At 41.5% G+C, this 15,535-nt stretch overlaps 1 protein-coding gene across 3 annotated transcripts in view; it reads left to right on the top strand.

Annotated features, from left to right (window-relative positions):
• Nucleotides 1-15,535, top strand: part of TLE1 (transducin like enhancer of split 1) — a 92,548-nt gene that overhangs the window by 43,378 nt on the left and 33,635 nt on the right. For all 3 annotated transcript variants that reach the window (XM_025202500.1, XM_025202499.1, XM_025202501.1), the window contains 2 exons: nt 11,265-11,469; nt 12,251-12,267. In XM_025202500.1, the coding sequence (XP_025058285.1) occupies nt 11,265-11,469; nt 12,251-12,267 (222 nt within the window). The remainder of the gene's footprint in view (nt 1-11,264; nt 11,470-12,250; nt 12,268-15,535) is intronic.

Here is a 15,535-nt window from a genome sequence, read left to right as displayed (position 1 = left end):
CACTTTCGCCTCCCCCCCCCCCCCCCCCCCCCCCCCTCTCCACACTCCCACTCTCTTCCTCATACACTGGGGAGCTGGGGGTGAGGAGCTGCAAGGAAGGAGGGAAGGGGAAGGGTACCTCCAGGGACACCAGCATATCAGGGCTGCACAGTATCACAAAGCAATGGTGGTGGGTGGGGAGGACACGACTGAAGCTGGACCTGTGTCCTGGTGAAGGGGGTGTGGGGAGCTCTGATTTTCTGTGATTATGAAACCAAAATCAAATGCCAAAATATAGGTATTTATAATTTATTTTATTATGATGATTGAGGCACTGGTAGGTTTCCAAATTGCTTTAGAATTGTAAATGAAACAATAAAACATTGTGTTAAATGCGTAACTAAAATGAAACACCACTATTTCTATAATCACAGAAAAACATAGATTTGGGGCTTTTTAATCAGAGAATTTGCAGTGTTTTTAAATTAGAGAAGTAATGGTTTTTAAACAGTGAAAACCAGGATCCTTGATGATACGGTGAGAACTTTCGAGCTGGTAGTCTCTTCTTGTTTGCCTTAACTTAGCTACTCTTTGCAACTTAGTGCTCGTAGAGTATCAGTCACTTTAATAGCTAGGTACTGGACATGAAAATGTAGGGGAGCTTTATTTTTCTTATCTAGTGTTAAGGGGATTTGATGCTTAGTGCTTATGTTATCACATTTCTAGATGAGGTAGGATAAAGCAAATAAGGAAAGAACTTCCATATTACTGCAGTAACTGGGCTGAGGCGCAGTGCTTTTTCTTTGACTTGGCAAAGAGATGGAAGGAAAAATTGTCATAATGCATAGAGCACTTGAAACTTCCTGTTGTATGGACAGACAGGATTGGGGGAGAGGCAGCAGAAGGTGGCCAGAGCAGGTTAGGAAGGAGGTGTCATCTTAAATATAAAATAATCTTTTTGCCACAACAAGAAGTTAGTTTCATTCTAATGTTTGCATTTGTTATCTCTGTGGACATCTTGCAGGCACTGTATATGTAATATGTCTATGGTGGATGGTGGGCCCATGGTTAAGGATCCTAGCCTCGAACTTGGGTAACCTTGTCGCAGATTGTCTGCGTGATCTTGAGCAAATCATGTAGGTTTCAGTCCATGGAGAGTCTTAAATGCCTTGCTGTTAGAGTGGAAATCACAGCACTGAGTTAGATGCCTAGCCCCCCTGTATAGCAAATGGGGAAAGGGGCCAGGGAGGGATGTGGGGGAGGAGAGTTTTGTAGCTCAGAATGGGATTTCAGTCAGTTGGCATGTTGGCAGATGTAGCCAGTAGTAAATGCTAAAGACATTTATTTTATCTGTATCTTAAGTTTTGCCTTACTCTGAGCTTCAGGAATGTGACTCCATCCCTTTGACATTGATAGCCCTGAACCTGCTCCTAGTTAGGCACCTACATCTTTGCTTGGTGGTGATGGTGCATGTGTTGCCTTTATCCAGTAACTGTATAGCGTGACCACTTACTATGGATATTGTAGACCAAGGCTTATTTCACCTTTTTAGCTGAGGAAAATTCTAACCCACATAGGTCTCTTGGCTCTGAGGAGAGTACCCAAATCACCATCCTCTGGCCTGTTCTCGGATGTGGATTCATTTCCTTCATAAAACTAGTCCTCATGTGTCTACACCACATTTGACCATATTGTTACACAGGCTCGCGCTTATTTATTGTACTTTGCAAGATCTTTCATGTGCCTTTGAGCAGCAGGTGTTGCATAGTCTGGGGTTCTGTGCCACAGTCGCAGGCAGTTGAACCAGTGATATACCCCACTTCTTCATTAGTTCCTTGGAACATCCAACTCCAGTGTGCAAGTGGCTGAAACATCACCACCTTTGCTGTGATTTTTTTCAGCCCCTGGCGTAAGGACTTGGTCACTGGAATGTACGTTTTTTTTGCCCTGTCAGGTATTTTTTTCAGCCTCTCGTTCCACATCTGTAGTGGTGTCTCCTTTGGTGAGGCATTGAGAGGTTGGGTGCTGGTAAGGAAGTTCCTGCAGGACTTGAGATGTTTGTGTGCTGCGGGATGGCCGTTACTCCTTCTTTTCCCCTTGGGTGCCCTGGTGAACAGTTGCTCACCAAACCCTTGATATACTCCCCTAGTGGAGTAGTAAGCTGCTACCAGGTCCCGAAGGTCCGTTCCAGCCTCAATCTATGAATCTAACGGTTGTACAGCAGGTATCTTGCATCTTCAGTTTGTCTTGATCCTACTGGCCACTGCTCTTCTTATGTCAGCCAAAGTGATGCCAGCCAGCAGGTGCACACTATTTAGCTGGTAGGCTTCAGACATCCTTTGCAAAAAGAAAATAAAGACAAATTCGGTTTTAGGTAGATAAATTGTTATTGATACAGGTGTGAAACCAACAGAAGAGGTTCAAATGCCTCGAGTTAGAGTAACCTACAACTTGGTGATTAGGGCAGTCTCCTGACCAAATCCCTTCCAGCGTTGGGATGGTATCGAGCATGGGTCCTTCCCATCCTGAGTCCAGGCTCTAACCACGTGAAACTGTTGGATAAACAGGTGTCATCCCTGCCAGGCTTTGCACAGAGCCTGATGTGTTAGGCATGCTCCAAGCATGATTTTGGGTTATTCCTATCAAGTAAAATAGATGAAGGGATTACTTTTCTTTGGACCCTGACGTGGCTTAGTTGTAAGCTAAGCACTGAGCTGCCAAGATTGAGGTGCTTTTGGATTTTGCTGTAAGCAGAATCTTGAGTGCCTAATGAACTTTTCTGTTGAAAACTTAAGTACCTGTGGTATTTAGGTTCATTCCCCAAATTAGGTGGTATCTGAGTGGGGGTTTTGAAGATCATGGTATGGGAGTTAAGTGCTTGATTACTCTTACTGCTCTGTGCCTCAGTTGCCTATCTATTAAAGGGGATGATAGTTCTGTGCTACCTTTCAAAGTTGTGAGGATAAGTGCATTACAGATCAGGATAAAGTCATTTGCTACTATACTGGGAGTGTTATAAGTGCCTTAGGGTATGAACAATGTATACTTTGGCTGCTTTGAAGGGGAGGGAGAGCTCCTGCAGGAGAGTTCATCAGCTTTAATACTGAAGGTAGGGCAGGGTGGCACCTTGGAGACTAATTGGTTCAGTCATGAGCTTTCATGGGCAGCAACTTACTTCAGGTGACCATGTCTGATAAAATAGGTTGTTGCCTATGAAAGCTCTTGCCTCTCTGAAAGTCTAGACATAGGCAAAGTACAGCCCATGGGCTGGATATGGCCCAGCAGGCAATTTTTCATCTGGCGTGTAGGCACCCACCTCTTAAGTTGTACCCTACCCAGTCCACGTGCTTTGCTTCCACCCTCATGCATGGGAGGGCCCCAGCCAGAATGCACAGCTTCCGGTTGGGGCCACTGCTTCCATTGCTGCAGCTGCCAGGGAACCTGCTTGGCTTCTCCAGCCTCCAGCGGCTCCTCCTTGTGTCCCTGCTGCAGTGCTTGCTCTGGGCGGCAGGTAGGGCAGCAATGGCTGGTGGGGGGAGCTGCAGCTGGGTAGGAGTGCAGAGCATGGGACTGGGCCTGGCAGGAGCATGGAGCCCAGGACCTGGGGCCTGCACCCAGTGGGGTGGCAGGACTGCAGAGCCAAGGTTGGCCCGGTTCCATTATTAGGCCTCCCCGCAGCTCACATGCAGCTCCTGGGGTTTGTGCCACCAGAGGAAGCCCCATGTGATGAAGCAGGCTGCCTTTACTGCTCGCTGCCTCCACGTACAGCTTCTGGGGGCCCCACTCCTTGCTTCCTGTTAGTCCTGGGAGCAGCAGGGAGCAGGGTCAGGCTGCTGGCACCATCACACAGGGCTTCCCTTTGTTGCGCGAGCCCTGGGAGCTGCAGGTGAGCTGCTGAAAACCCTGCACAATAGAGACGGATTGGCTTGGCTCTGCTACTTACTGTGATGTGCAGCTTCTGGTACTGGCCGGAGCCATGCTCCATGGGTGGGGGAGGGGTGGAGGAGCTTGTGCAGGGGTCTCCACAGCCACTCCCTCACACTGCCCGCACACTCCCCACAACCCTCCTACACCCACATCCCCCAAAATACCCTACACCCCTGCACACACACAGCCATCTACATACGTTCCCCACCATACAGACACCCCTCACAATATACAACAGTAAGACTTTATTTCTGAGCTATTATGCAATCACCTCTATATACAGTATACAAACGCACATGCATCAAGACAAAAATATTTTTTGAAATAAAATTAAAATATGTTATAGTAGATGGCCGACTTGTTTTGTTTTTTTTCCAGTTTCAAGGGGGGGCCCCCCCCCCCCCCCCCCCCCCCCAAAGAACTACTTCCGGGGGCAAGGGGATGGATTTTGGGTGGCAGAGGTTAGGGTTGGGACCTCTGGTCCCTAGATTCATAGATTGTTAGGGGCTGGAAGGGACTTTGGGGTCATCAGGTCCAGTCCCCCTGCATTAGGCAGGAAAGACAACTGGGGTCAAGTGACCCCAGTGAGGTGACTGTCCAGGCTCCTTTTGAAGATTTCCAGGGTAGGTGATTGCACCACCACTACTGGGAATTTTTACCACAGTCTGGACACCCTGACTGTGAAGGAGTTTTCCCTGGGATTGAGCCTGAAGCAGCCTTCCAGGAGTTTGTATCCATTAGTCCTGGTCTTCCCTAGGGGTGCCCTGGTGCACAGTTGTTCACTGAGTTCTTAATGTATTCCCCTGATGTAGGAGTAAGCTGCTACCAGGTCCCCTCTCAGCCTTTTCTTCTGTAGGCTGAAGATGCCCAAGTCCCTCACCTTCTCATATGGCTTGTCTTGCAAGTCCCCAATCCTACGGGTGGCCCTTTTCTGGACCCTCTCAAGTTTTTCCATGTCCTTGTTGAAGTATGGTACCCAGAGCTGGATGCAGTACTCCAGCTGTAGTCTTGCCAGTGCAGGGAGACCAGGAGCAGATGGTGACTAGGAGGTACCTGTCAAGGGGCAGGGCTACCCTTATGGTCCTCCAGCCAAAATAATTGCCCACTCCTCAGTCTCTAAGGTGCCATCCTGCCCTACTTTCTATTTGACTTCCTTCTCTGTGTCTTTGTGACAGCGTATTCAGCAGAATTCACAGATTCATTGGGATCTGACAGGGCTGCACATCTGCTCTGGCTTTGAACTTGTGACCTCTGGGTTGTCAACTGTGCACCTTAGCACCTGCGGCACCCCAACCCTGGACATCAGACTAAGGTGGTTGACACCCCTCTCAGCTGTTATAACTGTTACATCTTCATTATCCTATAGTAATACAGTTAGCTGAATCAACTTAACTTTAACCCTTGTTTATCCTGGGTCAAGGTTGGAGCAATTTGGCTATACTTGTATCATTACAGAATTAAGCAGAAGCAACAGTTGCATCCTGTGAGCTCATATCAGTATCCTTTGATTATAATTGGTTACATCTGTCTGTACCTTGAGAGGGAAGGGCTTGGGGTGCCTGCTATGTCTGACATGATTGTACTTTTATCACAGATGTGACACAACTGTGTGTATGTGGCAATAGGATTTGGTGAGCACAAGATAGTTCTAATGACTAAAACCAGTAGCAGCTACTGCGTTTGTATGAGGTTTGGCTTTTTTTTTCAGTTTTCCTGTCATTCATTTTATTAAATATATATATGAATAAGCATACTCAAACGGAATAGTATCTTGGATGGCAAAGGACTCCAAATCATATTAGGGACTCAAAGTTTTACCCTGAAATCCATGGATTAATTTCAATATGGAGCATTACTAACACTGAGGTATGTTTTATGGCATGTAACCCAGGATTTTTTTCCAAACTTGGATCACAGTAATCACCACTGACATGGAGTTGCTTTGGAATTGGGCATCCATTCAGAAGTGCACAACAGCATTGTGTAGCAGCTTACAAATGAAGGGCACTAGCTATTTAAAACTATAGGAGAAACTTTATGTTGATGCCTATTTAGTCTTCCTGGATGCTGCTTTGGGTGTTTAGCTTGCAGTCTAAATAGAATAGACAGGGACTGACGGTGGGCGGGGAATCATTTTGCAGATAGAAAATTTAGGCTTAAGGAGATTTTCCTGATATGCCCCAGGTAGTCTGTGACAGCTGGAAGTTGAATCCAGATTTTCGGGGTCCATGTCCCAAAAAATAGTTAGAATTCTGCTGTGGATAAGTACCTTTAATGCAGTGAAGAATATCTAGAGATATTAATTATCCTCTCACTATATCAGTGTAACTGAGATTTTTCCCTTTCTGGACATGGCTGTCTTAGACCTCTTTTTTTTTTTTTTTTTAATTAGAGGCAGAACTTTTGACAAAATAAAACCTGCTTAATACAACTTATGAACAATAAACTGAATTATTCTTTTGCTAAAATAAGAACTTTGACTGGGGGGGGGGAGGAGGGAATTAGATAACAAAGCAGTTCAGTGTGGATTAGAAATGCTCTTTAAATCAATACTGTGGTTAATTACCACAATGCAGTTGCTTGTGAATGCATCATTGCACATTTTTCCCCCCAGAAACCGGACATAGCTCCTGCTCTGCAAGTAATGATAATAATTGGTGGTAAGACAGACCTGTTACTCATCCTTCTCTGAGCACATTTCTTATGGCAGGTGTCTCATTTTTAATTGAGTGCTAATGAGCATGCCTAGTGGACCATGATACTACTGCCAACTTCTTTATTTTTTATATCTCTCTATTGCTGAGCGCTTAAAAGGTGACAGAGCAGACATTAGTGTCTTTGAAATGACAGGAAAGTGATTATATGAGTAATATAATTGTTACTATGATCTAATGCGGTGAATGTCTGGTGTGCAGAAACAGCAGCATTCAGAGGAAGTATGCATCTCCCCAGTCACTCTTGTTTTCCCCATTTGTGGACATTATAAGCTGCTTTTGTAATGCTTGCTAGGGAAATGAATTAAGTGAATAGCTTTTATTTATTTATTTAAAAATGACACAATGGGTGGGGATTTTTTTATCTGTGTTCAGTGGTACGCATACACCCTCTTTATGCTGTGCCTAGGATTGTTGCTGTGAAACATGTACTAGCAGCCCCCAGTCCAGGTCCTGAAAATGAAACTAGATGGCAGCCTTAGAACGGTGTTCAGTGTCAGTCTAATATGACTACATTGCCTCCTTTCCTTGCGTCTGTCTGAGTGGGCAGAGCATGGCTCACAGCAGCCCTCTTGGCTGTGAGCTGTAGATGCATTCCTTGGGAAGGCCTTATGATGAGTGGTGCGTGAGTGGTATACAAGTAATCATTTAAAGCAAATCAGTTTTAAAATTATGTAGATTTAGACAATAAACATGTACCTGCTTTGCTCTTCCAGTAGTACAGAGGACCAAATTGAGTCTCTTGTTTGAAATTGGTTTTGGATCCCTAATTTTTCTGGGCAGAGAGAGGTTTAACAGAGGGTCCTTACATAGCAGAAGGAAGGTGTTTCCTTGTACTAAATGCTGCTGCTACAGCTAACCACTCTACAGTACTCTTTCTGGAGAGCATATTATATAGCAATCTTTTCCCATGGCACTGCTGGAAGCACTTCTCCTGTTGTGACTGCTTTACCATTTTAAACACCATCCTGCCATTTCCAAGTCCCCCATGCCACTCTACTTTTTGTGGGGGCCTGTCAGGGGAATTGAAGACATCATTTTGCCTATCCAGTTTTGGCAATAACAGCCATCATGCTAGTGGAAGAAAGTCTTTCCTGCTTTTCTCTTGTCCTTGCACTCTGAAAAGCATTTTTTTTATACAGAATACAAAACAAAGAACAGTGCACTGATCACAGTCAGTTAATATGCTACTGTGGGTGTTAACTGTCCACATGAAGCTTCTGAGATCATGTTGGCTAATTCAGATGACCCTACAGAATAACTCATTTTAGAGGCAAGAGCGTGACTTCCTCTCATTTCCCCTGCTTTGACTTTCCTAATCAATCAAGTGCCATCTTCATCAAGAAGGCTAGTGATGTTATTGACAAACATTTGTCACTGGGCTCTGTCTCTAGTTAGCTTTGCCATGCTAGCTGTAAGTAATCCAGTCAAGTTGTCTTGGTGCCATCTCATCTCTTCCTTGCTCGCGCTTCATTTGTCTTCCTTGGCGCACAATGTTTTGTTATACCATTTTTAGGCTCTCTCCTTTTGTTTTTAGCGTGTACTTTACCTTCTTATATCCAGTTATGAAAGGTGACAGTGTGAATACCAGATGTAGGAAGGAGCAACAGGTGACAGTGCCAACTGGAAGAAGGGTGGGGAAAACAGTCAAAAAATGAACTAGTCTGGCTTGTGTAGTAGTGTTAATGATGCAGGGTATGGATTGCTAGGCTAATGTGATCTGCTTGATGCTGTTGATTCAAGAGAAGGAGAAATGATTGAGATGGCAGGTCCTTTCAGATCGCGTTCACCTTTCACCTTGCTGCTTAAACTGCTCTTAAATTGCTTCTGACTTATAATGGGAACTTGCCTAGCCCTTGTTTCCTGGGAGAAGTGTGCTGCCAATCATAGCAGTCACAGGAGAGTATTATGAAGAAGAAAATTACTTCTGCTCTTTCAAAACTTTGAAAATTGTGAGCCTTGAGTCGGGCTCCTCAATCTATTTAAGGCCTTTAATTTTAAGGAAAACCTCAGTTGGAATAGGTGACTGATCCAGTTTAGATTTTCATTTTGAAAATTAAGTTGCCACTTTGAGAACCTAAATAAGAATTGAAGAGTCTGACTTTAGGTCCTAGCTTTTGAAATGTTAGTAGGCAAATGCTTTTATTAAAACAGCACCAAAATGTGAAAAACTGCCCCCAGATTCCTGTTTCAAAAGGTATTTTTATTGTCATTGTTAAGTTGGCTGGGTAAATAAAAGTTTTTACCTGTTACGTTTTACAAATATATAAAGATTTTACACTAAAGTTCAATATTCAACAAAGAGACTCAGACTTGGGAATCAAAGCTAAAATTTGGTGGAAGAATTTTATGCCAGGTGTAATGAATGACTGGGCCCTCAAAGATGTCACATTTTCCATAAGGACTCTATTATTAGTGTGTGGTCAGTGTTTAAGGGTGGAGATGAAAGGAATTGGAAACTTGAAATCTGACAGATCAGTAAGAGTAGTAATAACGAAATCAAGCTCCTTTCTACATCATCCATCTCTGCTTGTGTGAATTCATAAATGGTATAAGATGTACGTCTTTGGGTTATAAGTAAACATGTAGGGCATAATTGATACCCAAGGGTAAAGCTAGATTTAGCCCTGGACACTTTAGCTGGTCTACTCTGGAGAATCCAGGTATCTACAGCAATAGATCAAATATCTGGAATGCTTTAAATCTTGTAACCTTTCAGAAGTGTTCCAAATATTGTGACAACTTGCTGTCTTGGAGAAGTCTCATAATAGCTTTTGTTATCGCAGATCAATCTGAACTCTTCCAGTTTACAATCTCTAGTAGCATTGCATCAGTTCAGTTAATTTAGTCTTTCTGGTACAGTTCCACACTGGTCTTCCCAGTGCTCCACTTCTTTCCCCCTTTCCCCCCAATCATTCTGATTATTGATTCAGTTTGCTCTTACTTTACCTAGCTGGTCTTGGCTCTTCCTCCCTTCCCCTCATTTGACAGATCCCAAGACATTAATGAAAAAAAACAAAGTCTACTTTTAATATACAATTTTAATGCACTTTTTTCTTTTACTCAAGAGGTTTCACCTGGAAAAACAAACTCTGTAATTCAATTATTATTGGAGTAACCCATATATGCCTTTAACCATTTTATATACTTTTATTTATATGCTTTATTAATGATAGTCTTATCAATCAAAAAACAAACTGAGCTTCATCACCCCAGAGCTCATTAGCTATTAAAAAAAGATTTATCCCAGTCTTCATACTTGGACTCTTAATCCCAGTCCCAGTCTCCATGTTAAGTTAGCCTGCTTCCCCCCATCTCCTCAACCTAGCTTCTTGGCCTAGTTTTTTTCCCCAACCTCTTCTTAGTTTACACCCTAGTATCCCCTGAATCAAGTTATAAGAGCAGGGCTACAGCTCTATTTCCCATTCTTTTGTCCAGCTCCTCAGCTTCTTGTGGTAACCAGAAGCAAACAGCTTCAGGAAGATCCATTCTTATCTTAATGAAGCAGGTGAAGCAGGCCTACATCAAATAAAATCTTTGGAAAATTTAGCTACAAGCCTCTATTAAGCATATGGATACAGATTTTTACACAAGAACTGTAAAGGGTGTAGTGAGACATTTCAAATCTGCTGCAAGCTGGAGGCTCCACAGTCTTAAGCTGAGAAGGTTAGAAGATTGTTCGATTAATTTTTAGTAGGGGCAAAAAAAAAAAAAGCCTTATCTTCCTTTTGAAAATGTCTGAAAATGGGGTCTGGGGGGCGGGACATAACAGCCGGTAGCCTCCATTGGCACGGGAAATATTAGTTTGGCTGGATATTGTTGGAAGATTATGAACAAGTTAAAATGGCATTTTGTAGTATCCTCTGTATGGGCAATACTACCAACTCTGGATCCAATATGTGTTCGTGTATTATATACTTGATTGATGTAAATGCAGCTGGAACTAAGATAAGTTTCATAATTTACAGGTGTAACAATGCTCCTTCTAAGGAGTGTGTGAAATATTGAATATATGGACTAAAATGTTTATAGTGTACACATTGAACTGCTTTAGGTAAAACCTTAGCTGGGTAGCTGAAATATGAGATGGAGCAGGTCTTTGAGTTGTCTGTGTTAGATATTCTTTAAAAAAATTCCTCATTTATGGTACTATTGAGAAAAATGGTGGATGCAATATTAAGAACAGGTTTTTGAGTTTTGGCTAAATTATTTAGCTGTACTTGGAGCAGGAATAAGTGATTATTGTGGTCCATAGATTTAAATAAAAAATGAAAAATGGGACAGCTGTCTCAGCTCCTGCTAGAATACCATTTTCCTGGTAATGCCACTAGTGAAGCTGTAGCTATGGAGACCACCCCGAACTGTCTACTGTGGGCATGCCTCTTGTGATCCAGGCTACAGATTAAATAACCTAGGTTCTATGGCTTATGGAAGAAAAATATGAGGGCATCTTGCCAGACAGCAACAGTTTAGGGTATGTACCGGACATGCAGTGTGGTGGGATGTGAAGAGGGGAGACATCATTAGAATTAAAAAAAAAAAAAAGTGTTGATTTTTGGATAGCTAACAAGTCTTTTTCTTGTCTCTCTCTCCTAAACTATGTGCTATCCATTCTTCTGGGAATACCAATACCGCTGGTTACAGCAGCAGCAGTTGCAGGCTCAGCATCTTTCCCATGGCCATGGACCTCCAGTGCCTCTAACACCACACCCATCAGGACTTCAGCCTCCTGGAATTCCTCCTCTTGGAAGCAGTGCTGGTCTTCTTGCCCTTTCTAGTGCTTTGGGTGGGCAGTCTCACTTGGCAATAAAAGATGACAAGAAGCATCACGATGCAGAACACCACAGAGGTGAGAGGCATGGCAAGCCTGATTAGGACATTGTCAAATTCGCACATTGCAAATTGTGTGCATCTCTAAAGAAATCGAGTTATATAGAATGAAAACGAGAACAAACTGTTGGCAAACTTAAAAACAAACAAAAAAAAAGCGTGTCTTCATTTATATCACTGAAGCAAAATTCAGCTTGGAAGTTTTCAGTATTCGAAATGGGGGATCCATTAGGTGTCTCCTGCTTTCTAGATTGCAGGGCATCTTGACATCCTGGCGAATGCTTAGTGTAACACCAGTGGCCTGCACAATATTATGAAAAACTGTTAAACTGCATAATTGGGTGATTTTTTTTTTTTTTCAAAGAAAGTAATGTTGTTAAATGGGTGGGGGAGGGAAGATGGGATAAGAAGTTAAATTTTGAGGTGAATGTGCTTAAAAGACAGGTTTAGATAACTGCATCTGTTACTTTAGTTTGATAGGCTTAAGTTTTAGTACGCATTTAAATATCGGGCAAAATTGCACTTGACTAATTTTTGAAAAAAAATAATTTATTCTGTCATGAAATAAAAAAGAACTAGGCTTTGTGTATGGTTAAACTGTAAATCTATCATGTTTACAAATTACTGTAATTTTCAGGAAATCACTGTATTAGGAATGTGCAATGACTTATATAAATAAAGCCATTTTAAAACTGTTCGCGGCTTGTGTTCTAATTTTTTTTCCCCCCTTTTTTATTTCTGTTCTTGCCTCTGTGTCTGAACGGGCATGTCTGTGCATTTCTTGGTTACTACGGGAGCAGACAGAGAGCCGGGCACAGTAAGTACCAATACTCCTGCTAACATTAAAATGTTTCAACTTCTAAAATACTTAATAAGCAAAAGAGACTCACTCCTGCTTGTAGTTTGTAGGTTTCCCTGTTTTCCTTCTGTTTAGTCACAGCTGTAAGAACTGGCATATGTGTTTTCTGTTAGGATAACTTAATACTCTGTGTATGATGGAAGAATTAAAATAAACTGTTTAATTAAAAAGCTTCTACGGTCGTGATAAACTAATGGCCAAGCAATCTGATTTTAAGGAAATTTGAACTTTTATCAGACATAATTTGATTTAGCTTGCTAAAGTCATTTTTATAGCTGCTCACATTATGAGTAGTTGTTAGAGTGGCTTTTGTATATGTATATATGTAGAAGTTTAAAGTTACAGAACAGGTGAGAAATTAAAATTGTGCAGTTATTGTAGTCTCTTGTGTTTTGCACTCTGACTCTCTGCCTCCTTGATCTGCAGATTAGCAGAAGTTTCCCTGGAATTTTTTTCCAACATATACTGTAAAAAGAAAAAGAAAACAAAGAAAGAAAGGGGGAAAAAAAACCCCAAAAGCCCTGAATTATAAAATGAGAAGCTTTGTTAAACCTAAAGTTAGCCAACAGGTGCTATATTGTGATCTCTTCACACTTTCTGACTGACAGTCTCAAATTCACCATTGGTTTCTGTAGGTACATTGCTTCTTTGTTTGTAAAAGGGAATTGGTCTCAGTGGGCCTGTCTATACGTTCATTAATTTGCAGTGGTTACTGCACATTTAATTTAGTGCTTGTATAATCGAGTATTAAATAAATGCACAGTGACCTGAGTTACTGCTCAGTAGCACCAGTGAATGCCTTTTAGCAATGACATTGTGCAGTAGTCTAGTAATACGGCGCAGTAGTGTATTAGCACTATCTGTGCTGTCACATGCTACCCCACAGTATTGGTAGGTTACTGCACAGTTGGCGTCTTGTGTAGGATGCACCCAGTGATACCATTGGCGAGTTTGGTCCTATATCCAGAAAATGAGTTGTGACCACTACACTCTCGTATTTCCAATTAAGAAGCAAAAAAATATATTTTCTTTTCATAGGAAAAGTTTTTAATTAATAAGTTGGCCCGAAGGCACTAAACTGCTTGGTTCTTTATATGCTTACAATTGTTAGTAGTTTAAATTGTGGGATTTGAAATAATTTAATTAGGAATTTCCTGCACACTTTTTAGGTGACAAACCAAATCTAATCTTTTTTTTCTTGTTTTTAAACTGAATTTTACAATTCTTGTTTATTTGCTTGTGAACTGCAGTGACATCATTAAAGTCAATATATCTGTGGAAGTGGTCTCGGGATGGGAGTTCCAAAAACACAGAAGGGACTTAGAAATACAAGGAGCATTGGAGTTCAATGAAGTTTATGTTCCTAAGTTTGTTTGGTGTTCCTGAGAATTTTGCCTGAACTTAACTGCTCTGGGAACCAGAAGAGAAACCCTGTTGCACTTTGGCCCTACAAATATTTGTATTTTTTCCTAAAAGTCTTCTGCAAATAACTTTAAGAAAAGGTTCTATATATTTATAAAATCAACAGGTCAAATGCTCTTTGCATATTTTTTGTTAAGTTCAGGGGCTCAGAATGACCACGCAATATTATAAAAAATTCAGACTTATGCTCTGTATACATCATGTCCATAAAATAAATCTTCTGGAATATAGATCTGATTTGGGGGTGGGGAACAGCTGTCGGAAATGCTTTTTTAGTATCTTGTATGAGTTGCAAGTTCTGTTCTCTTGGACATAATTTTAAAAAGTAAAAAGTCTTTGTAATAAATGAAAACAACATTGCATAGAAGTCACTACCATCCACCATATGTCAAATGTATGCATGTTGGACTGTTTCTCTGACCTGGATGTGATGTAACCAGAAGAGTGCATGCTAAGATACCATACAGGATCATGGAAGCAGTCTGAGACGTCAGGGCACTGAAAGATGTCAGAAATGTTAAGAAAATAGTGTGGAATGTCCTTTTCAGCTTTGCTAGTTGGATATACCACCTGGAACTGACATCATGTTGGTATGCTATTGTGTATGTGGCACCTTTTACATTTCAGTTTGACTGGAGTATGTTTAATGGCTTAAATATGCTTTATAGCTGAATAGGGATGTACTTGAAAAAAGCTATGCTACTTGTCATAAAACTAAGAGTGAATGCAGCACTTAAACTGTTTTGTCACATACTAAAGTACATCAAAACCTAAAGGGTCTTCTCCAATTTCAAATTTAAGTCTGTGGCTAAAATTGTAGGGGTTTATGTGTGTAGTTAAAGTGATCTTTGATTTGTTTGAATTCCAGCAAAGTTAGTTAAATCTTTACTGTTGTTATGAATTTTTTTTCAAGGCATATAGTCAACTGGTCATAGTTACATAACTTGCACCAATATGGCTACAAATCTTAGCTGTTTCTGAACCTAGTACTGTATTCTTAGCATGCAAATTACTATGTAACTCTATTGTGTTGCTGACCTAAATAATTCTTTCAATGCAGCTTTGCACATTAACTATGTCTACTGATGCTGCTGAACTTCTAGCAAAAATATGCTCCAGCCTAATATGTAGTCAAGTTTAAGAATTATAAGGTTTGAAACAGACATTGGACAATGAGGGCACCTATACACGAGCAGTGAGGCTGCTCTGATGAACTGTAATTACAGTGCGTTGCAACAGATTCAGTTAATCGAGTCTGGAGCATGGTAATTACCATGCTCCAGCAGACTCCAGCATCTTGTCTATCAGCATTCCCGTGCTGAAAAATGGCAGCGGGGCAGTTTTAAAGCTCATTTGATGAGCTTTAACTAAAGCTTTCCCTCCGCCATTTTTCAGTGGGGACACCGATACATGAGATGCTCTGGGCACTTTATTTAGAGTGGCTCTTGGAACCACTCTGAAGCAACCCTCCCCACTCCTGGAGCATGTGTATAAATGCCCTGCAAGCCTGGAGAAGGTACATTAAGTAATTCCTTTATCATTCTTCATGATCCTGGTACAATCAGTGCTTACTGAGGTGACTGCCATACAGGCACATGCTACACACAGGTGGTAGTCTACACTTTAAAAAAACAAGACAAACTTCCTATATTACTTTTCCATTTTTTTACTCTAAAAATCCGGAAACAGGTGCATATGCAATTGTTTGAACTGTGAAAGTCCTAGTACTTTTAATGCAGATCTTCAATTAAGGGGAAATAACACTTAGAATTCAGGTTGGACAGTTCCATAGATAGAGCACTGA

The sequence above is a fragment of the Alligator sinensis genome, unplaced genomic scaffold (genome assembly GCF_000455745.1).
Source record: "Alligator sinensis unplaced genomic scaffold, ASM45574v1 scaffold226_1, whole genome shotgun sequence".
Taxonomy (NCBI): Eukaryota; Metazoa; Chordata; order Crocodylia; family Alligatoridae; genus Alligator; species Alligator sinensis.
Note: the sequence above shows the minus strand (reverse complement) of the source record. Positions and strands in the feature narration are given on the sequence as shown.